This window comes from Anopheles merus, chromosome X, assembly GCF_017562075.2.
Source record: "Anopheles merus strain MAF chromosome X, AmerM5.1, whole genome shotgun sequence".
NCBI lineage: Eukaryota > Metazoa > Arthropoda > Insecta > Diptera > Culicidae > Anopheles > Anopheles merus.
In genome coordinates this window covers 2,985,139-3,008,471 of record NC_054081.1, presented here as the reverse complement: position 1 = coordinate 3,008,471, position 23,333 = coordinate 2,985,139, and the positions used below count along the sequence as shown (strand labels likewise).

The following is a 23,333-nucleotide window of genomic DNA, read 5'->3' as shown; positions in this document are numbered from 1 at the left end:
CTGTTGCCTATTATGTGTGCCTCTATGTGTAGACTGTACTATACTCGATAGAGAATCCTGAAATTGGTAATATGATATGATGAAGGATAGATAAATCATTCAATTATTAACATTATTTTCGGAATTAATGGCTACAATACCATGGAGTAATTTACCCAAGACCTCAGAGAATACGTTACATGCAGACATTCGGGGCAATGTGGACATTCAATGTAACGCAATTTCTAAACATTTATAGATCTCAAAGGTTTGAAAAGTTTGAGTAGACACATCTTGGGACATCAGCCATGTCATTCGTAAGGCACCAGACGACCTACCCGTGCAAACCTGTTATGTCGTCCACAAGGAAACCGAGGAAAGATGTGGTTAGCTTGTTGAATAGAAGCAGAAAGATGATGTTCACCATTTATCAGGAATTCGAAGATTCGAAGGAGGTTCCTAATTCTGATATAGAGGACGTTTTCGCATAAAATCAAAAGAAAAGTAATTCACAACAGACATCGTAGACATCATTGTCGAGTTTACTACACATAGGTACTTGGCACCGATGCAAGATTTGAATTAAGTTTCCTGAATTGAGCGTTAAAATATAGCGAAACTACAAAAAAAGACTGCCATTAGTGAGAAACCTAAATCAACACATTGAACTGAGTAGAGTGAAACCTCGTTAGGTGAGAAGTTCTGTTCACAATTCTTTATTTCTTGCTCATCCAGGTTTTATTGCATTGGTAAGTTTAAATCAAACGCCAACATATATTGTCTCTTCCATACAAAAATCGCTCAATAATGAAATTTCCAGTAGGAAAAAGGGAATCATGCTGAACGCCGCCCTGCGTGTCCTGTCGCTTTGCTGGCCAAGTTCCCCGCCCACCCGTGGTCGTTGTTCGGTTAAATTATGTTGCCACATGGTGTATAACTTCGGATGAACGAGCATACAGGTTTGCGCTTGGTCATCGATTTCGATAACAACAAACAAGTGTGCACATATCCCCGATCGCAACCCGTTCCATCCCGACCGCTCTACTGTCATCCTTTACGTTTTCGTACGTATCTTGCGTTGGTTTTATCCTGCCTCACTTTTTTTTCAACCCGAACACACACACACACACACATACAGAACCCCTACAATTTAAATAATTGTCATCGAGTGCAAATAAATTAATGTACAGCGTAGCGGAAAAATTGTCGCAACCTAACGACCGCATGCACCCACGCACAACCGTACATTGCAGGCAAATAAATGTGAATATATATGTAGGTGGGCCGTTTTCCAGCCAGTTTTTTCCAGTTTCCAGTTTTGGTTTTTTAGACCGCGTTCGAATTGCACACACATTATGAGATTCAGTGCCACGGCGAAACGGGATAAGGATGAGCGATACATATATTTCTGTTTTTGCACATCAACTGTCTTTTTGTTGTTTTTTTTGTTTTCCTTTTGAGGTTTGCACAATTTCTCCTTTTTATATCGATGGCCAAAAATATTATACATAAATGCTGTACGCCGTTTAATACGATTTTGTTTCACACATTCCTCTTGTTTCAGGAATGTGTTACAATGTTATAAAAGTTAAAAATCAGTTCTTTTGATTAAATATTGTATGTAATTTTCAAATACAGGGTTTTCCTATGATATAGTTATGCCACAGGCAATGAGGTGTATTTCGAGCGAAAAGGAAGCAAAGCAGACTCGCTACTTCCTATCGCAAGAACGACACCACAAGATCGTACTAGTAGCACTCTCCCATGGTTCTACACAGCGAAACATCGCAGAACACATTTTGTGCTGAGTTAACATAACCCCTGTACCACCTGCATTTACCAGAAGTGGAGCATCTGCCCGAAGACAACATCGTGGAGCATCCGCCCGAAGGTGACATCGTGAAGCATCAGCGCGATAGGCTTTGGGCCGAGCTAGTTAGGACCTAGGGAGTTTAAGTCAGTACAGAATTGTAGCTCACCAGCGATAGACATGTTAGGTTGATTGAGGAAAATAAATATTTGTTTTTATAACACTTAGTATGTCCCTCACTTAACTTTATGTTTCTGTTAGTGCCTGGATGTGTTATCCTTTCATAAGCTTATCCCAAATTACACACTAATAACATTAAACAACACCAATCTACAGTGCGTGCCATAACTGTATGAACGAACCCGTTTTTAAGCGATTCGCGTAATAATCTCTGTGATAAAGTTCTTGTTAGGGCTGATCGCCGTTACATTCGTTGCAGCGTTACAGCGTTGTTTTGATGTTTTGGCTTAGTGTTCATCATTACAAAGACAATCACTTGGGCTATGAGAAACGCAAGGCCAACTGTGTTTGAATGTGTAAGTATTTATACATGAAAAACTAATTGGTTTTAGCGTCCGAAAATATGCCTGCGGCAAATAAGCCTTGATTCTACGGGTTATGCCGGCTTATACAGGCTTTCGCGACGTATTAAGCACCACGCAGCCGGATAAGTCAAGTCCTTTCTTAGGGCGACGGTCCATACGAGTGTTGAACCCACGACGGGCTTACGCCTGTTGACGGCAGTACGCTGCGGGACCCGATGCAATAATTAAAACCACTGAGCTGGATAGTATCATGACTGTGACAGATTCAGGTACTATTTTTGGGCCCGAATAAAAAAAGGGAGAAGTATCAGGACTCGGAAAGGGGTATCAGTTCCAGAGTCAGTGAAGGTTCATGACCAATTCTATCACCTGTATGCGATTGGAATCATCTCAAGCACCGGTATGGGTTTGAAATCTGTCCCAGGATAGGTATAGGTTCTGAATCAGAGTATCTGAATGTTTTAATGGAAAAGGCATCTGAGAATTGTGTTGTCTCTTAAAAATCCTCATAAATATGAAATATAACCAAAACATATGATTGAATTGAAAAGAAATCAACATTATGTTTCGAAGGATGTACTGAATAAATTACAAAACGTCATTGCTAAAAACATACCTTTTTTTTCGAAAAATATTACTCCTTCATTTAGGATATTTTGTCTGTAAGTTTTATTTAACTCCATTTAAGCTTAACAGGCAGACGGTCATAACCGTACAATTCACTTACATATTAGTTTAAAGGACTTTCAGCACGCCACACGACTTGTCCCTCATCAGGAGCGTTTATGTGTTTTTAATTTGATTTTTTTTTATAATACGTTGCCAAAACTGTTATTCTGAAAGTCGAGAAATGCTGAGAAGAATGAAATCAGTGGAAAAAAGTAATTATAGGTAGCAACAACAAAACAGTCCTTAGACACTAACCGAAGCTCTCCGCTGTAAACAGAGGCAATACATAAAGTGTGTTGCACATGCAGTTTAGTATGAACAATGATTTTGTTTCGTTCCTCTTGACGTATTGCTTTGACGAATCGGTGTCTATCATAGTGTATGTTCGGTCAAACCGAGCGCATTAGCCCCAAATAAGATTACTTCCAGCAGTGCCGAGAGCGTACATTGTTGGAACAGTTAGACAGATGGATATATATGTTATTATTTTTACAACTATTGATTCGCATCCATCGAACTCATCCCGAAGGACGGCACCGGTGGACATCCCAGCTAATTTTAACCCTAAATTAGCGGCTCAGCGTACCCGCTACGTGTGCCCGCGGCTCGACAAACCCAACGTAAAAGAGGGAACCCCTGACCCGGCGGCGCTTACTCTTTGGACGTTTTCTTGTCCTTCTTCTTGCGCTTGCGCTGCTTCTCGTCCGCCTGCGTGTCCTGCTTCTTGGCGATGCACACGCGACAGTACCAGTCCTCGTTGTCGTCCGGCGGCACCTGGATGCCGACGCACACCCAGTGGTACCAGGCGTCGCACCCGTCGCACCCGATCATCGGCGTGCCGTCGTCGACCCGGCCGCACGCCGGACAGATCCACACCGTGTTGCCGTCCACGTCCGTCATGTGCACCGGCGTCGTGTTGTACGTGTCGGCCGCCGCATGATGATGATGGTGGTGCACCGATTTCGAGCTCTTCGATTCCTTGGCCGCCTTCTTGGACGAGGGTTCGCCGCCACCGCCGCCGGCAGCACCACCGAACGCTTTCGCCGGCGCGTCCACCGGCAGCCCGTCCGGTGCCGTGCGAACCATCTTCGTGCCGCGACCGCCGGAACCGCCCGCGACGCTCTCCTCCGCACCGTAGCTGCCGAGCGTGGCCGCCGCTGTCACCACCGTCGACGACGTAGCGGCACCGCCCGCCGCGCCGCCCGCAAAGTTCACCTTCGCCGACTGCTTGAGGGCAGCGAACGTGTCGTCCGGGTCGGCCGCCGGCTGCAGCAGCTTCGCGTCCCCGCCGGCCCCACCGGGCGAACTGTGCGTCGGCGCGCCCTTGCCGGCCCCGTCCTCCTTCTTGCCCTTGCCGCTCGGGGTCGTGCTGCCCTTCAGCTTCGGCGGGCGCGTGACGAGCGCCGATATGCGGGCCAGCTCGGGCGACCCATCCCTGCGCTGCTGCTCGGGCGTTTCCGACCGCGGCGACTGGGTCGCGTTCGAGCCGCCGAGCTTCAGCATCAGCTTCAGGCCCGGCTCGCCCGCCGCCTGCGACGGTCCCGCACCACCGCCCGGGCCGCCCGCCGCGCGCGACTCCTTCTCCTTGCGCTTCTCCTTCTTCAGCTTCTCCTTGCGCTTTTCCTTCTTCTCCTTGCGCTCCTTGCGCAGCTGCTCCATCAGGGCCTCCTCCGCGCCGATCATGCCCATCGTCATCACGCCCGGCGCGGTGGCCGTGCCCGCCGCCAGCTCCTTCAGCTGCTCCCGGTCCCGGTCCTTGCTCTTGCTCTTGTCCTTCTTGTCCTTCTTCTTCTTGAGCTTGCCGTCCTTCTGCTTGCGGTCCTTCTTGTGCTCCTTCTGCTTGCGCTTGCCGTCCTTGCTCTTGCCGCCGGTCGTCGCCGTCGACTGGCTGCCGTCCGAGTCGTCGATGTCGATCACCAGCAGGTTGGAGCGCTGGGGCGGGCTCGCCCCCGGGAGGAAGCTGGCGGCGGGCAGTATCACCACCTGGTCCTCCTTGTACGCCGATTCGCGCACCAGCGGCGCGTCCGCGCGGCCCGCATCCTTCACGCTCGTCGACACGCTGCTGCTGAACAGCGAGTGGCTGCTCGCGCTGCTGGCGGCGGTCGTTGCGGCGCCCGAAATCGTGAGCGTCGTGTCCTTCTTGCTCGAGATGGTCGACTGCGCCGTGGTGGCCGCTTCCTTGGGCCCACCCGTACCGGCCTTGACGGACAGGTTGAGCAGCTCGCTCGACCCAGTGCCGTCGCCCAGCCCCATACCCTCCGCTGCGCTCTGGAACAGCGAGGGCGGCACGAGCGGCGCCACGTTGCAGGTGGACTTTTGCAGATCGAGCGGCGTCTGGGCCAGCTTCGTCTCCGGATCGAGCGGCTCGTCCAGGAAGTCGCGCTGGCTGCCGGTGAGGCCGCCGCCCATCCCCGGCAGCCGGTTCGCCAGGCCCGGCAGCCGGAGCAGCGGGTTGTTCATCGGGTTCAGGCCGGGCGGCAGCCCGAACGGGTTCGGCGGCATCTGGAAGCCGGGCCGGTGCTGCCCCGGGTAGTTCGGGGGCAGCCGGGGAAACAGCGGATTGTCCGGTATCAGGCCCGGCCCGGACGGCAGCGGAAACATGCCGAACGGCATGCGGGGCAGGCTCGCGACCTGGTTCAGGTACTTGCTGTACGCGCTCGCCGCATCCGGTGCGAACGGGTTGAGGGCGCCCGGGTAGAGCGCGAACGGGTTCTTGCTGCCGGGCAGGTCGGTCGAACCGGCGGCGCCGGCGCCAGCATTGGCCAGCTTTTTCACACCCTCCGCCTGCTCCAGCTTGGCCCGCTTGGTGTCCGCGTTTTTGTTGGGCTTCTGCTTCGGGCGTTTCGGCTTCTTGCCGGGCTCGGCCGCCGGCCCGAGCCCCTTGTTTGGCACCATACACTCGCTGAGCGTTTTGGACGACAGCTCGGAAAACAGATTGCCGGTAGTGGTGGTGGTGGTGGCGGTGGTGTTGGTGGAGGAGGTGGCGGCAGCAGCTCCCTTCTTCGGCGTCGCCAGCCGGGGCGACTCGCCCATCCAGGACGGTGTGGACGAGGAGGACGAGTGCTGCAGCTTGATGTCGGGCGTTTTGGGCACACCGGTGGGCGAAAACTGCAGCCCGTGCGGGTCCGCGTCCACGTGCCGGAAGTCGACGGGACCGCCGTCGAACGCGTGCCCAGCGAAGGACGGTTGCTTGGGCCCGCCCGGTGGGTAGCCCATCATGTTCGCGCCCAGCAGCTGGTAGTCGCCGGCCGCGGCCGCCTGCTTGCGCTGCTTCTTGCTGGTCGGTGGCGTGGTGAAGGGCGTCGACGGCGTCACGGCGGCCCCGCCGGGCGACAGCATCGAGGCGACGTGCGGCGGCGTCTTGTCGTCGTCAATCACGATCACGTCCCGGTCGCTCGCCGTGTCCGGCGCCTTCAGCGCCTTCGGCTCGAACGGTGGCTGCCGGTGCTGCTTGCCCGTCTCCTGCTGCTGCGACATGATGGCGGGCGAGGCAGTGATCTCCAGGCTCGGGTGCATCTTCTGGAGCAGGTTCAGCTGGGCCGCCTGCTCGGCCGCCATCTGGCTGTGGGGCGGTGGGGCCGACTCCTCCTGCTTGAACGGCCCCATCGGGTGCGGCGGCTTCTTCAGCGGCAGCGAGAGGGCGGCCGTGTTGGGCGCGTTCGGCACACGGCTGAACGCCAGGTCCGGATGGGACCCGCCGCCCGTGCCGACGAGCGGCAGCGGGCCGAGCCCGAGCGGCCCGATGAGCGGCGGCGGCAGCGACCCGGCCTCGTGCTGCTGGCCCCGCTGCTGGTTGGCCGCCTTCTTCTTGGACACCTTCTTCGGCTTCGGGACCGGCAGCGGTGCTGCCGCAATCGCCGCCGGCAGCAAGTTCGGCGGCATCGGGGGTGGTGCGATCGGGCCACCGAACAGTCCGCCCGCCGGGTGCTGCTCCATCGCGAGCGGACCGGGCGGCAGCTTCGGGACGGCCGATTTGCGCTTCTTCGGCGGCTTGTCCTTGCCCGCCCCCTTTACCTTGGCCGGTTTGGGCGGTTTGCCGGGCGGGAAGGGTGCGCTCGTGCCGGGCAGGCCCATCCCACCCGCTTGTTCGTTCTGCTCCGACTTGACGGCGGCCGCACCCATCGCTCCCTCCTTGACGAACGGATTAAACACCAGGTTTTCCCTCGCCGGCGCATACTGGCCCGCCGCCAGCTCTCCCGGCGCCGCGGGGGGGAACACTTTCTCCTCCTTTACTGCTACTGCTGCTGCGCCCTCGAACGGATTGCCACCGACCGGCAGCTCGCCGGCTGGCGGTGGTGGCGGCTTCATCAGTGCGCCCTTCTCCCCGCCGGCGTGCTTGTCCGGCTTGCGGGACGCACCGGTCTGGCCCTTGTCCGCCTTTTTCTTCTCCTTGTCGACCGGTTTCTTCTTCACCTTTTTCGGCGTCTTCTCGCCCGCCTGCTTCCCTGGTGGCGGTGGAGGCGGGGGCGGTAGGGCCGGATCGTGCGGCGCAGCCGCTGCTCCGACCGTGCCGCCGGCGGGTGTGCCGTTGCCCGCTGCCAGCGCTCCACCCTCGCCCGGCTTCGGGAAGTAGCTCGTGCCGGCGGCCGACGCGAGCAGTGCCGCCGACGACACCGGCGCCAACGTGGACAGTGTCGAAGAGCCGGCCGCCGCGGACGAACCGGCTGCCACGGGCGGAAGGTGCGATGCGGCGGGCAGCGGTGCGATGGGGGCGGGCGGGGCCGGCATCGGCCGCTCCTCCGGGATGATGGGAATGCGCGACTCGGGCAGCTTGCCTTCGCGGGCAGGCGAAATGAACCCGGACGTGGTCATGATCACGCTGCTGATTTCGCGCGTCGGCCGGCCCTCCTCCGTCACGATCGGTGGCTTTGCCCCGGCCGTCCCTGTGGGTGGTTCCTCGGTGGGGGTGGGCTTTTCCTTCGGCACCACACTTCCTTCCGCCGGTTTCTCGTCCGCAGCAGGCGCAGGTTCCTCCGTTGTGTCACCCAGGGTCGCTGTTGTTGTTGTTGTTGTTGCTGTCGGTGACGTCACTGTCACCTCCGGTTGCTCCTTCACCTCGATCGTTTGCATCGGTATTTCCACCTCCTCGTTGATGACGGCGTGCGGCACGATCGCACCATCGTCCAGCAGTTCCCCGCCCGTGCCACCGCCGTCCGTCAGGGCGCGCCCCTCGCTCGCCGCCATGGAGGCGGCGGCCACGGACGCAATCGCGAGCGCCGCACTGTTGAGCAAACTCTTCGCATCCACCATCCCGCCGGCCGGGACCACCGCCAGCCTGTCCTCCTCGCTGCTGCCGCCGGCCGCCGCTCCGCCGGCCGCACCCTCCTCCTCGCTTTCGAACAGCAGCGGCGGCATGTACTCCGGGATGTGGACCGGGCGCGTCAGCACCTCCCGGCTGCCCGGCTTCAGGAAGTTCAGGCTGGACTCCTTCGGCAGCGGAAAGCGGGGCACCTCGAGCGGCAGCGGGATCGGATCGACAAACTGGATGTACTCCATCAGCTCGTCCAGGTTGATGCCGATCTCCTTGTACGCGAGCGCCAGATCGTCCAGGTTCGCCTCGGTCCGGTTGTACAGCTCGCAGTACCGGTGCATGATGCGCGAGATCTCGCGCAGAAAGTGCTGCGTGACGTCCACCAGCAGATCCATCGTGGACGTGTGGGTCGAGTGCCAGCCGATCGTCTGGCAGATCTGGGCCACCGCCACCTTCAGCACATGCTGGGCGTACTCCTGCGACATTGTTATTGTTGCTACTGCTGCTGCTGTCGCTCAGTGCCGCCGTTCTACAACGAGAGCGGTGAAAGGGAAAACATATTACCAGTGCCGGCCCGTATGTGTGCTTCCCGCAACCCACTTACGGCTTTCGTTACAAACACTTGACTCGATTTCCTTCTCCCCTTTTGGCTGCCCAAACAGCTTCAACAGCACCGCCGCTTGGTACAGAAACGCATTTTCTTGCCCTTTGGCAGCTTTATTGGTGACACGGTGTTACACAATGCCCTCCCCCGGCACAACAAGCACGCCCAGTATAGAGTGCAAACAAATTCAGCCCGCAAAACCACACACACACCCGCCAACCGTACGCGGCTACACGGCTGGAAAAGTGTTTTTCTTCCGTTCCGGCTGTTTTCACACCCTGCTTCACTGTACGATGCGTAATGATGCCATCGCTGCACGGCTGTCAAACAAGTAGGCGAAAAACTGTGCGTTGTATTAACGCGCGCCCACACACACACACACACACACCCATACACGCAGAAGCGTCAGACGGCGCTTAGAATCGGTTCACATTGCGACGTGTAATGTAAAACCTTTTTAATGTAGCGCATACAGCCCATGAAAGGGAAGGAAAAAAACAACATTTTAAATCAGGAAAAATAATTCACCACAATTAAAATATTTCTTTGTTCAGTGTTCATGGTTGCTTTTTCGGATTTTTGTAATAACGAAATATCGTCTTGTCGTTTTTGACAATCGCCTACAAGAGACGCTGGCTGCCATATTGGATTTGGCGCATTTGACAGTCAAGTCCCCTTGCGGGAAACCGGTTACACGGAAAGCAAACCCGATTTTAATTGTTTTTTTACACCGATTCCAGGAATCTGATTGACTTCAAATTTGGTATTCGACCATCTTTTACCACACATCTTCTTTGAATTTTTAACATAATTTTGACAGCTTTTTGGGAGTTTTTTTTTTTAATTAGAAAGTTTTAAAACTGTACAACGAATGCCAAATGAATAAAAATATACTGTTTTTTAACCACCAAAACATAGCCTTTATTTATTTATGTATTTATTTATGTATTTATTTATTCCACTATTACGGCACATATGGCGGCATAGTATAGCCGCATTTTTAACCCAAAAATGCTGATTTACATTGATATACAACAAGGCATTTCCTCCTGGCGATGTGCCTTATCTCGGGCTTTTGGATTGCTTTGGGGTTGGGTGACATTACTTTTACAAAACTTCAATTATACCACTACTACGGAAATTATTCTAGTAATTTAAAGAGCAAATGGACTCACAAGTGGCCACCCAGGTCACGAATGAGTTAGGGGCATACTATTAAACGGCCATGTTTTGGTCGATGCTGATGTTTTGTGGATAAAAACGACTTTTGAAATCATAATTCCACAAATCTGAATTTATTAGCAGGATCCTCAATTCACGAAGACTGTTGTAATCTAGTAATCACGTACGTCAACATGTACAGACACATAGCAGTAGTCTGTAATAGCGTGAAGTAATAGGTAGTGTTAATAAAACTATCAGCAAGTACGGCCTTTCGGTACGGCTTACGGTATTGTATCTAAAAGCCTCGAAAGTATGGTAAGCAATGGAGTGTTACAAGTAGCGTTAGTAGCATAATTAGCAAGGATGTTACAGTAGGAGCTAGTGAAGTATCCCAGTATGAACTAATGGACGGCAAGGCCAAGCTCCTGCATGTGAGTTTCATCTCCGATGAATATTTGGAATGTATTTAAGAGAATTCCAAGACGAAATAAATGTGAGAAGTTCTTGAACATACATTCGCCAACGAGTCCTCGCGAAGGCAGATGGGGTAATGAGGAACAAGATCGCTCGTCTTAAGTGGAAGGAAGTGACATCGTTGAGCGCCCACGTTTGAGGACCTAATCCGGCAGCTTAGAGTAACCCAGGTAGAAGTTAGAAAAAAGCGATGGTTGCTCTGCCTTAAAATTAACTCTTCCGGAATTCTACTTTTATGACTGCTTGACCCATGACCCAGTTGCTAGACGACGAATGCAAGCGCTTAGATAGAATGGAAAATTTCGAATACAAGTCTACTGCAATCGCTGGACAGAATCGAAATCGTTTAACGGGAAATGTCACTGACGCAAACACCAAGGATGTCTACACCATCAGTATATTCCAAGACCTTGGATGGTAGTAGAAGATCCTGAGAGATATTTATTCATTTTCAGCTAGCATGTCACGTTGGCCAGTGCCATTCTAACTACAGCAATTAGTTTGGCCAGCATTTTGAAAACTGATTGTGACCTACAGTTTCATCCTATCATATGCAGCTTACCAATCTATGTAAAAATGTAACATTTTGGGGTACTATTCTGCCATCTTGTCCAATATGTGTTGCATGGTGAATATGTTGTACTGCGGTAATATTCCAGGTGGTCCCCGATTGAACTAGTCGAAAAAAGACATTACGTACTTGAATATGGATCATGGAGGAAATAGGATGAAACTGACACACGTAGAACAAATTCATTGTCTGACAATATTTTATTCAGACACGTAACCACAAACGAAAACCGACTGAATCCACAAATTGCTTTGTTGCTTTGCGCTTTAGCTACAATTTAACCAATTTTTCTGCCTATCCAGAATAAGGGCGAAACATTTTCTGTAAGTTTTACAGAGGTAAGTAGACGATGAAGTAATTATAGATGAAGATTTGTCCTCTTTGATGCACGATGAGGGCAATCTGTAGAGCTAGTAGGTAGCAGATTCATTCAGTGAGAAACATGTGCAGCATCACAATTCTCGTATCAGTAATGTAATTTCTTGTTTGTACAAACTGTGTACTAAGTATTGCGCTTTCTTTTTCAGCTTAACTATACGTTCAATGTTGCATTTTCTCTTTCTCACTCTAGCAATCGATATGTGTTCTTCCGAGGACACGATTGACCAAACTATTCGAGTGAGAATTTTGTGTTTTTTTGGTTGTTTTTTCATGTTTTATTTTATTTTCATTTAATGAAGAGATCGTTGCGTCATGATGTTTAACGTGTTTACTTTTTGTTGATTCTTTAACGTTCCGGGAATGAGGAGCGGAGGAAAACACACAATATTGAACCAAAACATCGGTTTGCCTTGCCAAACTCATAACCTAATGCTCACACTCGTATATGCCCGGGAAACGTATCACCTTTACACCGAGTTTAAATTACAACACTTTCAAAAAAAACACACACACACGCCACATATTCATTCCACTGGTTTAACGAAATACGGTTAGACCACCGAAACGACAAAATGCTGCGTAGCTTTTTCGATTATGTGCCAATGCGCATGGCAGGAAAGAAAAACAAAAACGGCTTTTACAACGTTTAGTAATTGTGGAACGATCTTGTCGGTCGCCGGAGACTGCGTTTAGCAAAATTGTGGTATAAGATTATATTGGAATATCAAACGTTTGCAATGCATCACATGCAAGTAACCTTTTTCACACAACACACTCGGGCAGTGGCACACACGGCAGCGATGTTTGGTCTCCTCTTTAGTACCTCTTAACACAATATCTATGGTATGTTGTAACTACTAAGTTTAGGTGCGTTTGCCGGTGTGTTTGTGTGTGTGTGTGTGTGTGTGTGTCTCTAACGCAACACTCCGCCTATACAGAAAGCCAGTACACATCGATATATGCATGTTGAATTTTATAGAGAGTAAGTATGATGCCACTAAGTAAGTAAGGGGCGGCGTGATTCGAGAACCAAAAATCAAACGCTCGTTAGCAGTTATAGTTAGCGGCCAATTTTTAAATTATGTTCTATAAGCCGATACTACAGTGACCTGTACCTACACTGTGCAGTGTATGGGTGTTTGTGAGCAGGGAGGTGGGAGGGAACCTGCTCAGATGCAGCAGGCACTGTCACGATCTATTCATATTGGCGTAATGCGCTTTTCGTATGTATCAGCGTGTGTTTAAGTGTTTAATCCCTTCGCTTTGCTTTACCACAATACCACCTCCAATGCTTCCTCTCCCTCTCTATTTCCTTTGCTTTTTTGTTTTGCTAGGACTGCTTGTGTTATTTGCTACTCTTTATTTGTCTTTTAATAACGCGATTAATGTTACGGATATGCATGCCATAGATGCACACGTGGTTAGTGAGAAATATTCTAGCCTGTATACTGGTTAAAACACAACAAACAACAGAAACAGAAAATATCGTGGCAGATGCTGAGCCTCCATTCGGGCAATCGGGGGGGGGGGGGGAGGGGGCAGGATTGGGAGGTGGGGAGAAGGGATGATTTACTGCTAGCAGATGCTAGTTGCAACCCCGCTGCGCCTTACTCGTGCGCCTCCGATTCCTGCTGGACCAGCTTAAATCGGCGCGGCGACTTGATGGACGAGGGCGTCGAGGCGAGCGACTTGAGCTGGCCCATCTGGGCGAGATGCTTCTTGATTAGCCGGGACACCAGTATCTGGGGCCGCTGCTGCCATTCGTTCATCACCTCCTTCGGCGCCATCACCTGGTCGCCCTTCAGCCGGTCCAGCAGCGTGACGCAGACGATCGCCGCCTTGATGCCGGCGTAGTGCGTCAGCGCCGCGAAGATGGTACACTCCATCTCGATGTTAACCACGCCAAAGTCGCGCAGCTTCTCCAGGTAGGCCATTTTGTCCGTTTCGGTAAACTCGCAGAACGCACCGTCTAGCCTGCCCTGGCCTGGTGAGGGGGAAACGAGTAAATGTTAGCGGCAGGTTTTGCGAAGCAGGCACGTGGGGTGTGTTGTTACTGCTCTTACCTTCGTAGAAATCGTAGGTGCACATCGTTTTGCCGCTGATGGTGTCGTACGGATCATCTTGCGTGGCTAGCGATTTCAGTTCGCGTACCAGCCGCTTGTCCAAAATAGCCGGACGATGTACGATTTTGCCAAGAATTGCCTAGAACGAGTGGGTGAGTGTATTGCAAATGGTTACTAAAATGTGTTTCAATTAGCATGGCCTCGTGAGACGCTTTAAGACCCCTTTACTAATGTATGAGCAACCTTCAAAAGCTTCTTCCACCTAGCTCGAGCAAAAAGGCGTTTCCAATGCTTCAAAATGTCGTGAGCATCACGAGATTTTCACCGATGAAAACACTGAACATATCCGTGGTAACTTGATGCTCATTGCTGATACTCAATGAAAGTGTGTCATGACATGCCGAAAACGACATGCGAGTGCTTGAGTCAACCGTGATACTCTGACTCACAAGTCACGCTTAATGCCGTCACAATCATAATCATGACTTTTTCTGGCTGTGAACAGTGCTCCGAAATGTCACCACCAACACTCCTGACTGAAACGAAGTTCAAATCAGCTCACGTACACAAATGAGATGATCAGAGGTGAGACTCAAACAGTTGATGGTCCAATCACATGCTTGATGACACTTTGCTTAGCACCCAACTCTTGGTCACTCACTTGGTCACGACATTTTCGATATTCTTGGAACATGGTTTGATTCATCTGTCGGGTCAAACAGAGCGAGAAAACATGATCTTTTTGTATCTTGTAACCACTCGCAAGCACCGCATATCTCCCATGACTATCGGGATGATCACCGACATACAATGTTGCGACCAAATGACTGACCAAGAGCTGGTTGCACACAATGTCACCAAGCATGTGATGGTCGCAACAACTGTTTGAGTTTCTCCCCTGATCATCGCAGTAGTGCTCGTGACGCTGACATAATTTTGTTTCAGCCGGAATTTGTCATGACTATTTCACTGACATTTTGCTTAAATGATCACAGTAAAAAAAGGTTCTGACATAGTGACTGACGAAGCGTTGGTCGTAAAAATGTCACACCATTCGTTTTGAGTATCACCTCTGGTCATCAAAATTGTGTACGTGATGCTGTCATGGATTTTGTTTCAGCCAGATTTTCTTATGACATTGACAGTGACATTATGCAGCACTGGGCGTTTCTAATAGTCCTAGGAATGGGTATTGCACTAAAATCAAAAAGTGAACAAAAACAAAACGGTAACTGCTGGCAAAACAGTCCCCTACACACATACACTTGCTGTACTGAATTCTTGCCCAGTCACCTTACGGCGAAACAGATTGTACAAACAAGGCGACGTTGAGCACACATCGAGCACGATTTGAAAAATGGAAGCATTTCTATTACACACTAAAGCATCCGACCGCTTGGCATAGATAAGAGGGTACAAATGTACGTCTGCTGACGGCACGTTGATTTGAAGAGACGAAAACAGTTTGCAAATGAGAGGGATGGCACGTCAGCGAATCAGCGATTTCTCGACACTTTTAAAACCACGTACACTACTGTGATGTTCTGGGGAAATCAACTTGAATTGACCTCCTCTTCCTAAACTTTTGGCATATATGAGCGTGTGAGCAACACAATCGCTGCCCCAAACAGTTGCTCATCCCTGCACGCGGTAGCATTCAAAGTTCGTCTTCGCGTCACACCTCGAGGGGTAGCAGTGAGATTAGATTTTGTCAGCGATAAGATGTGATACATAGTTTGCTCACCTGAAGCGCACAAAAAGTACTAATTAAAAAAAAAAAAAAGCTGACCCATTGCCGGACACCGTTTAGAAATTCCAAAATCAAATATTAATGCTAATTGAGCAACTCGTGCGTACTGCATTAGCAATCCGCGCTTACCAGTTCGTAGCTGTTCCGCAGCAAACCGTCGTACGCGTCCTCCGTGATGACGACGGTGCCGCCCTCGACACCGATACCGCCGCACGTACCGATCCGCATAAAGATCGGATCCTTCACCTTGGCGTGGTACATCAGCTTGATCAGCTCGTGCAGCAGAATGCCGACGGACGGTACGCCCATACCATGGCTGATGGAGAGTACTGGACCAACCTACAAAAAAAAAATGGAAAGGAAAATAAGCAATGCTGGTGTACTGAACGCTGACGGCAACACAGCAAAACGCCTACGAGCATACCTTGTACATTGAGTAGCGATAGGAAAATGCACTGATATCCTGCAGCTGGGTGCCGGCGGGCAGCTTGTAGCCTATCTCGTCCATTATGAAGTGCGCGAACGTTTCCATGCGCTTCGGCGTGCCGCCCATGCAGACGAACTGGAAATCAAACCAAAAGGGACATTTCGGTATGTTTGAGGAAACATAAATGCGCTGCGAGTCTATCGGGGGCTACTGGTACCTTCACGTCGCCGAACATTTCGTGCAGATCGTGGCTACCGCTACCGAGCGCCAGATGGTACAGGATGTCTTGGTCCATGAGCTCAATGTTGGGATTGCGCAGCTTGACCGATCCATCGTTGTATCTGTGAAATGTGAAAACGGAGGGAAGCAATATAATAAAAAAAAATTAAAAAAGGTAAAAAAGTTGTTCGCGCATGTCGAAATCAGCAAATTGATGATATGTATATATCGTCCCACAATTTCTTATTTTCTATGATTTGCTCCCTCTTGCTCTCTCTCTCTCTCCATGATGCAACTACTGCTGGAGTACCACCATCGTGTCGTTTGGTAATCAAATTTGTCATGCCGGTGCCGCCGCGGCTTTCTTTATCGATTGATTGATCGGCGTTGGGCGGGGGGTTCGCTCTTTGCACGGCTGGTTGATGGACGGGTTGATTGATTGGGCTTGGGGGCTGGCAAGCGGTTGCACATTAATTACCTGGTCAGCTTGGCTGTCTCCGAGCGTTCCTCCTCCTCACTTTGGTCGTCGAGCTGCTTCACATTCAAACTGTTTGCCGTATCACGCTTCTGCTCGCCTTGGTAAGCCATCGCTAGCTGTCTTTCCTTTTCTATTTGTTTTTCTTTTTTTTTTTTTTTTGCTACCTAACTCTACCCGGCTTGCTGGAGGCTGGATTACTATAAAAGCTTAATTTTTTTAAAAAGCTCCACAATTAGTTCGTTGAATTGGTTTTTCGAAACTCGAAGCCTGCTCAACGTTGTTCGCGCACCAAAGCGACCCGCAGCAGCACGGCAGTAGGGCAAGCAATGATTCTCGATGGATCGATCGATCGACTTTTGCTCAAATCTAGCCGAACTATTATAGAGACACGTTTCTTTTAGGATACGCTACACCGGTTTTTACCGGCCCGCTTCTTCCCACACACACACACACACACACACACGCGCGCGCACTGTTGTGTCCGTGGCGTCCCTCTCGTCACCGATCTGCCGAGACGCACACGCGTACTCTTCTCCCGCGTATCGTAAACACGCGACTTTTCTCGCGCACCTGTCTCGCACCGTCTCGTTCTTGCGCAATCTTGCCCTCTCTCTATCTCTCTCTTACTCTGCCTTTCTGTCTCTACCCGCTACGCATCCACGCTCCAGGTTACGCAGCGTTGTAGACAAAGGTGTGCGCACGTGTGTGTGTGTGTGGTAATCTGTATTCAAATTGCTATGCGAAAAAGGCGCGCTCCTCACGAAGCGCAAGGAAGCTATTTGGCGTATACGCATGAAACAGTTGGAAGAAGCGGACAAGCGCGCGCACACACGTTTTAAGCACACCGCACAGCACTTGCCGACGTGTCTTGAGCCACCGCAAAACTTTAATGATTTGCACGGCGAATCAAGCCGCGGGTTGCGTTTTTTTGGCGCGCACTTCGCGCTTTAGCTGAACAGCTAAAGGGGGGAGAGGAATGCACACTTCGGAATCGGGCGCGTTGTTGTGTTCAGCAATGCCACACAGAACTGCTACTGGTGTTTTGCAAGCGGCTGGCCGGCCCTTTTAACAGCAAAAACCGTTTGCCCCCACAGCGCGAGACGGTGGCGGCGGCGGTGCTCTTGGGCAGGCTGCACTAGTGGGTTAATCGATAGTTTTGTTTTGTTTCGTTTTTTTTTTTTTTTTTTAGCTTTCTATCACCAAGCACTGCTTAGATGTTTCCCTGTTTGATACGGCGGCATAGCGCGAACGTCTCTCGCTCGCGTGGTTGACACTTGCAAGTAAACAAATACAGCGAGCCGGACGCAAGGTCGGACACGAGCGTGCTTGGCGGTGCACGCCGACGGCCTGCACGGGCTCAAACTCATTGTTCTTTATCTGGGTTCTGTGAGCTGTTAGCTATTTTATTGTTTAGATGCACACTTATTCATGATTATATACAGGAGTTTTCCAGCCAGCTGGCTAGAGCAACGCTGAAAGTGTTTGAGAATGATTGCAGTCAACCCACTGGGAACCAGTTTTATCTATACCTGGCGTTTCGTTCGTTGTTCGAACAATTTGTTACGTACAAGATGTTCGCCTTATTGTTTTCGATATATTTTTAACTGGATTATTACTATTAAAATTATTGGAATTTGACGAAATTATTCTCAACCAGATTTTACAAAACTATTTTAACGGAAAAAAAATATATAAATTTAAACCAGAAAACATGCACAAAAATCGGTCTAATTGAAGTCTAATCCTTCTGCGTAAAAAATAATATTTTGACACGTGTGCTTTTGCTGCTCATGTTTTTTTTTTTAATTTTTGATGATAGGAAGAATTCTTCTGGTGCAGCTGACAAGGAAAATGCCTACATTATTCGCTTTTTAACAGCCTGACAAAACGTAGACACAAAAATAAACACCAAAAACCCTCCCTTCGCACGCGTTTCTTTCTGTTTCTTTCCTTCATGCAAGCTTCTTTACAACTTATGTTGACGGATGACGCACATGGTGCACATAATTCTGTCCCAAACAATGCTGACAAGTGACCTAGGTGGGAACTTGGTGTTTTTAAACTTCACGATAATGAAGCTCATCGATCAGTTTGTAGTCCAAACATAAATCTCTCATCATATTGCATAAAGACATTATATTTCTATTAAATTGCAACAAAAATAATCTTTTACCGTAGCCGTAACTAATAATCATTATAACGGGCCTTTGCTCTTTAAAAGGATTAGCATGAGAGCATTCGGAATGGTTTTTTTTTTAGGATTTGACTGTACTGCTAGCCATGAAGAAGTACTGGATGTGCTATTTTCTTCCTGCCCTATGCCCTCACGATTCATAAAACAAACTCCCAACTGTTTGTCATTGCACAACAATGCCTGCCCATTTTGTTTTGCCCACAACAATAATACGTATATTGATGTATTGATGAAGAATATTTAAACAACGGGCCCGATACTTGGAGCACAAAGCACAAATGCAGCGATAAGTTTACGAGCAGTTTTTCCAAACGCTCTACTGGTGACTAGGCTGAGGGAAAGCAACCAACCATAGCACAGAATTTAAAAACAAAAACTGTATGAACAGCAGCATTGGAATTTCTAACTGGAAAGTCCCACAAACCGTCAGACAGGCAGTGATTGTGCGACCGATTTATTGCTGTCACGAAGCTTGCAAACACAATCGCTGCTCCAGCAGGGGACGGCCGGCTCGAGCGGTTGTGTTGGATGGCAGTTCCGTCCTCCCTCCGAGCCCCGTTATCAGGCCCCCGCGGGTTTCAAGGGCTTTGCTGTGTCGCTGCTCTGAAGTAGCGTGCCATATTTAGTCACACATGAACGAGGAAATGCAATAAACAACCAAACCCACATTTACATCAATGAACCACCGAGACAAAGGATCCGATGAATGAATCTGACGCACGCCCCGAGCCAGTCGGGTTATGTAAGCAGCAGCGCGCAGCATCTCACACACCAGCCAGCCAGCCAGTACAGGCACATTCCGTTCGAGTACACGCACTTATATGCACCAGTCGGGTATCAAACATTTTGCTATAAATGAGTGAAGATTTGAATGTGCAGGGAAACTTGTGCCGAGAAGAAACCCGAAGTGCTGGAGAAAATTTGAGCTCACTATGCTATGCGAGGTAAGCAACATGATTTATGGAATACAATTTTGTAAAACACAGGATCAATAGTTCAAAAAACCTCCAAACACAGGATCACAGGATCAAAACCTCCAAAAGGATGGCTATTACTTAAACTAAGGAAAAGAAGTCGCAGGAGCAAATTTTGGAGAAAGAAATTGAAAAATGACCTAAGCAAAACGAAGTTGCAGGAGCAAACTTTGAAGAATGAAAGTAATGCATACGTTGAAGAATGATTGCTCCTGATACATTGATACATAGGCTTTGGAATTCTTTCCAGGTCCTATGTCTAATGGTGAGAAGGCAACCCATAACCTATCATTCATCTTGGAGCTTTTCTGAATCAGGCGATGAGCCTCGACTATCCCCGGCTTCTTCACTGTAGGTTTGCAAACTGGTTACAGAATAGGGGTATATACTTACTCGTCCCTTTCCTCGTCTTCAGATACGGAGGAGCGGTAGATCCAGGACATGTTGGGATAGTTTCAGTTAGCGGCGGTTACAGGATACACAGGATAGCGTTTTCGTAGGCGAAAGATAAATGCTGCAACGAGATGGAGATAGAGATAGAGAGATCGAATCCAGATATTAGAAAATCGTCACCATCAAGCAATGCCAACCGGTTCCCATCTTCACATCCTATATCCTAACATCGTTATGCCTTATCGTTATACTCTTCAGTTTTTTGTTATTGTTGCTGTTATTGCTATTCCTCTGAGATGGTGTCTCCTGATCGATATATTCAAATGGAATGCAAATTCCAAACGAACTTCTAGTACCGTTTTGCCTACACACACTCACTCAATGTCCCTTTACGAAATATCTGTTGCGCTAGAAAGCAGTACGGAGTGTGTGCCTAGCCCGCTCCTACACCGTCCATCCAGACCAAACAGACGTGACGTGCATTCCGGGTGCATTTGTGTACTCCCCACCCACCAGAGGTGTGAAAAATGTTGAAGCAAGCTTAGCCGTTTACTAAAAACCACCCTTCCTTCCAAACACACACAGACACACACACACACACACACACGCACCGCGCGTGTGATCCTGTTTGCGGTGGTATGCGTTCACGCATAAAAGAAGGGAGAGTACACGCTGTAGTTATTGATTTTTACAGAACACGCGGTGTACTTTTCTCGCCACCAGGGCAACACACTTGTGCCTGTAATTCGTTATACGCCCGCCATTTGAAACCATTTTTTTTTTCTTCGTGTTTTGAACCATCAGCACTCCTTCGGCGCTGCTCTGCGTCACGTGTTGCTTGTATCCGCAGTATGTCCTCCGCTTTTTGCTTGGAAAATTTAAACCACACTACTCGTGTCACAGCGCTACATGGTTCATCATACGTGTGTGTGTGTGTCGATAGTTTGGAAGTAGGACGCTAAGAATTACCGTAGTAGCACGATCAGAGACAGGGAATTGTCAGTAGTTTCGGGGTTTCTAGCCTGGCTGAGGAAAACTGGTGCCTTAAACGAGGCTTTTTTTTAACAACAAAAAAGTAAAGTATGCACACCACACTGCGGTGAAATATTTTGGGGAAGTATTTTTTTAGGGAAACACACACAAACACACAGACGCACAACAATTGCTTTGATAATTCGAGACGTACATGACGGCAAACCCGGGGCGTGAAGAGCTAGACCAACCTACTCTAAGTAACGAAAGTACCAAGACTGAGGGAAACCGATGAATGACCGCCGGAATATGAGCGGCAGCAAGCAGCACACCAAAGGACCAAACACTCACACACACACACACACGCGCGTTACTTTGGGGCCGAAGCTGGCAGCAACCGAGCCTTCGGTCGGTCGCTCTCACGTTGCTGGGCTGCCCGTGGTGTTCCAATATCAGGTTCGAATGAGCAGTGCTTCTTTACCTTTTTTTACTGCCGTTCTTTTTTTTTTTTTTGTAAAGACACAAAAAATGTAATTGCATTCGGGATCGACACGTACAATTAGATTAGAGCTTCGTGGCAAAGCCGTTTGTAATTCATCTTAGACTTGATTCTTTGTGTGTGTGTGTGTGTGTGTGTGTGCGTTTTTTTGTTTCATCCCCCATATATTGGTCACTAAGCCCCCGTTGCAAAGTAATCGACGCCAAGTGGACAGCAAAGACCTTTCCCTCCCTGGGAGACAGCACACTATTCACGCCTGCATTGGAATTTAAAATAAGCCGAAAAACGGTAAGAACTGTTTCCCTTCCAACAGGGTTGACAAACAAAACACACACACACACACACATTACACTAGACTTACGTAGAGGAAGGGACGACGAACAAAGAGTACCGTCGCTGAAGCTACTGAGCGTAGATGGACAGAACCGAACCGGGCCCGACGAGCGTTGCCAAAACTATTTACTCCAAATATGCTTTAGCATAGTCATTATGCTACAAAATTTTCAACCTCAAAGTTTGTGAGCAGGACGGTGATCGAGAGAGAGAGAGAGAGAGAGAGAGAGAGAGAGAGAGAGAGAGAGAGAGAGAGAGAGAGAGAGAGAGAGAGAGAGAGAAGGATGGGAGCGCCCGCCGTTCGTGACAAAAATGTAGTGCGCCGACTCGGGCCCTCGGTTTCGTGGCCTTCCACCACACGCACATTACCACCGGGGGTCATGTGGTTTGTTTTTCTTCGGGCGACGATAGGAAAATTATCGCGAGATGAAATATTTACAGACAACTGATAACCCTGCCGAGGGATTGGTGTCGTATGTTATTCTTCAAAGAAAAGAAAAAGAAAGAAAATAAATACACAGTCACACACGCAATTGTTAGAATTATCGTCTCGTATGCTAGCAGCGATAGAAAGAATACAGAAGAGCCGAACAAAAATGTGAAACAATACAAACTTACCTCCACTTGGCCATCGTTGGCGGTTCGGGCAGAATCCGTTGGAGGCAGGATTAGGGCGCCCCAGCGCATTGAAAGTTCACCACAGTTCATCCACGTCACGGGGGCTTGACGTCGATGGCTGGAAGAAGTGGACCTACAAATTATATTTGACAACAGAAAAAAAAACCCTAAACATTACGGTACAAGGAACAAACATAGCCGCCAAGAGCACATTTTGTAGCACGCTAGCAAAAAAAAATTGTCCCCCCACGATTCCATCTTGGGAGAGATTACATATTCCAGCCACGATCGTACGATGGAGCACTACGGGCGACCGCCGGGAGAAGGGTGCACTAAATTAGCAGCGCACTGTACACACCACCATCAGAGCACGCGTGCGCGCGCCTCCGATTGTTGACGTACATCAAACGGTGTCGTCCTGCTGCTGATCATTACCGGCCATATTTACAAACTAAGCCTTATCGCGATAGTATAGCCGCGCGAAGGGTCACTGTCGCAGTTATGTTCAAAGCGCGGAGCGCTAAACACAAAATATTTAGCAAATCAAAACGAAACCAATGAAAAAAGCAAGGCACACAGTGCAGCAGGCCCCGGCCCCACTGGTGACCTTGCAAGTGGATTAAAATATACACACACAAAAAAAACGTGGCGCGCAGTGATTAGACTAGGAAGGACACTATTTCACTTTTACCTTTACCGTTTTTCACCTTGAGGAAGTGTTTCACCGCACAAACGATATGTTTTACATGTTAGCGACATAATTTCTCAATGTATTCTCAACCCCAGCTAAACGGTAAGATACCGGCTTTTCCAAGTCAGTTTCGAATGAAAACGTTACAAGATGTTAAACCAAAGGTGGAACCCCTAATAACGAGTTTAATCCGTTCCAATGATTCGCTCGTTATGCGAGAGGTTCTTTTTCATACAATTTATATGAAAAGCGAAATAATTGGTTTCAAGTAATA

At 49.3% G+C, this 23,333-nt stretch overlaps 2 protein-coding genes across 6 annotated transcripts; both read right to left on the bottom strand.

The window, feature by feature from the left end:
* Positions 1 to 2,986: 2,986 nt before the first annotated feature.
* On the bottom strand, positions 2,987 to 9,196 carry LOC121591546 (nascent polypeptide-associated complex subunit alpha, muscle-specific form). Its single transcript, XM_041912194.1, has 2 exons — positions 8,859 to 9,196; positions 2,987 to 8,783 (listed from the first exon to the last, which is right to left on the bottom strand). Exon 2 carries the CDS (start codon positions 8,737 to 8,739, stop codon positions 3,655 to 3,657), a length of 5,085 nt encoding a protein of 1,694 aa, XP_041768128.1. The 5' UTR covers positions 8,740 to 8,783; positions 8,859 to 9,196; the 3' UTR covers positions 2,987 to 3,654.
* A 2,523-nt stretch (positions 9,197 to 11,719) lies between these two features.
* Positions 11,720 to 21,887, bottom strand: LOC121603420 (uridine phosphorylase 1). Of its 5 annotated transcripts, none has more exons than XM_041932093.1 (7): positions 21,779 to 21,887; positions 19,947 to 20,067; positions 15,906 to 16,029; positions 15,686 to 15,823; positions 15,391 to 15,600; positions 13,512 to 13,650; positions 11,720 to 13,432 (listed from the first exon to the last, which is right to left on the bottom strand). In XM_041932093.1, exons 2-7 carry the CDS (start codon positions 19,994 to 19,996, stop codon positions 13,056 to 13,058), a joined length of 1,038 nt encoding a protein of 345 aa, XP_041788027.1. In that variant the 5' UTR covers positions 19,997 to 20,067; positions 21,779 to 21,887; the 3' UTR covers positions 11,720 to 13,055. The 5 variants fall into 5 exon arrangements, with proteins under 5 accessions (XP_041788027.1, XP_041788053.1, XP_041788036.1 ...); XM_041932119.1 differs by lacking the exon at positions 21,779 to 21,887 and adding an exon at positions 21,170 to 21,548; XM_041932102.1 differs by lacking the exon at positions 21,779 to 21,887 and adding an exon at positions 21,133 to 21,547.
* Between the last annotated feature and the right edge of the window lie 1,446 nt (positions 21,888 to 23,333).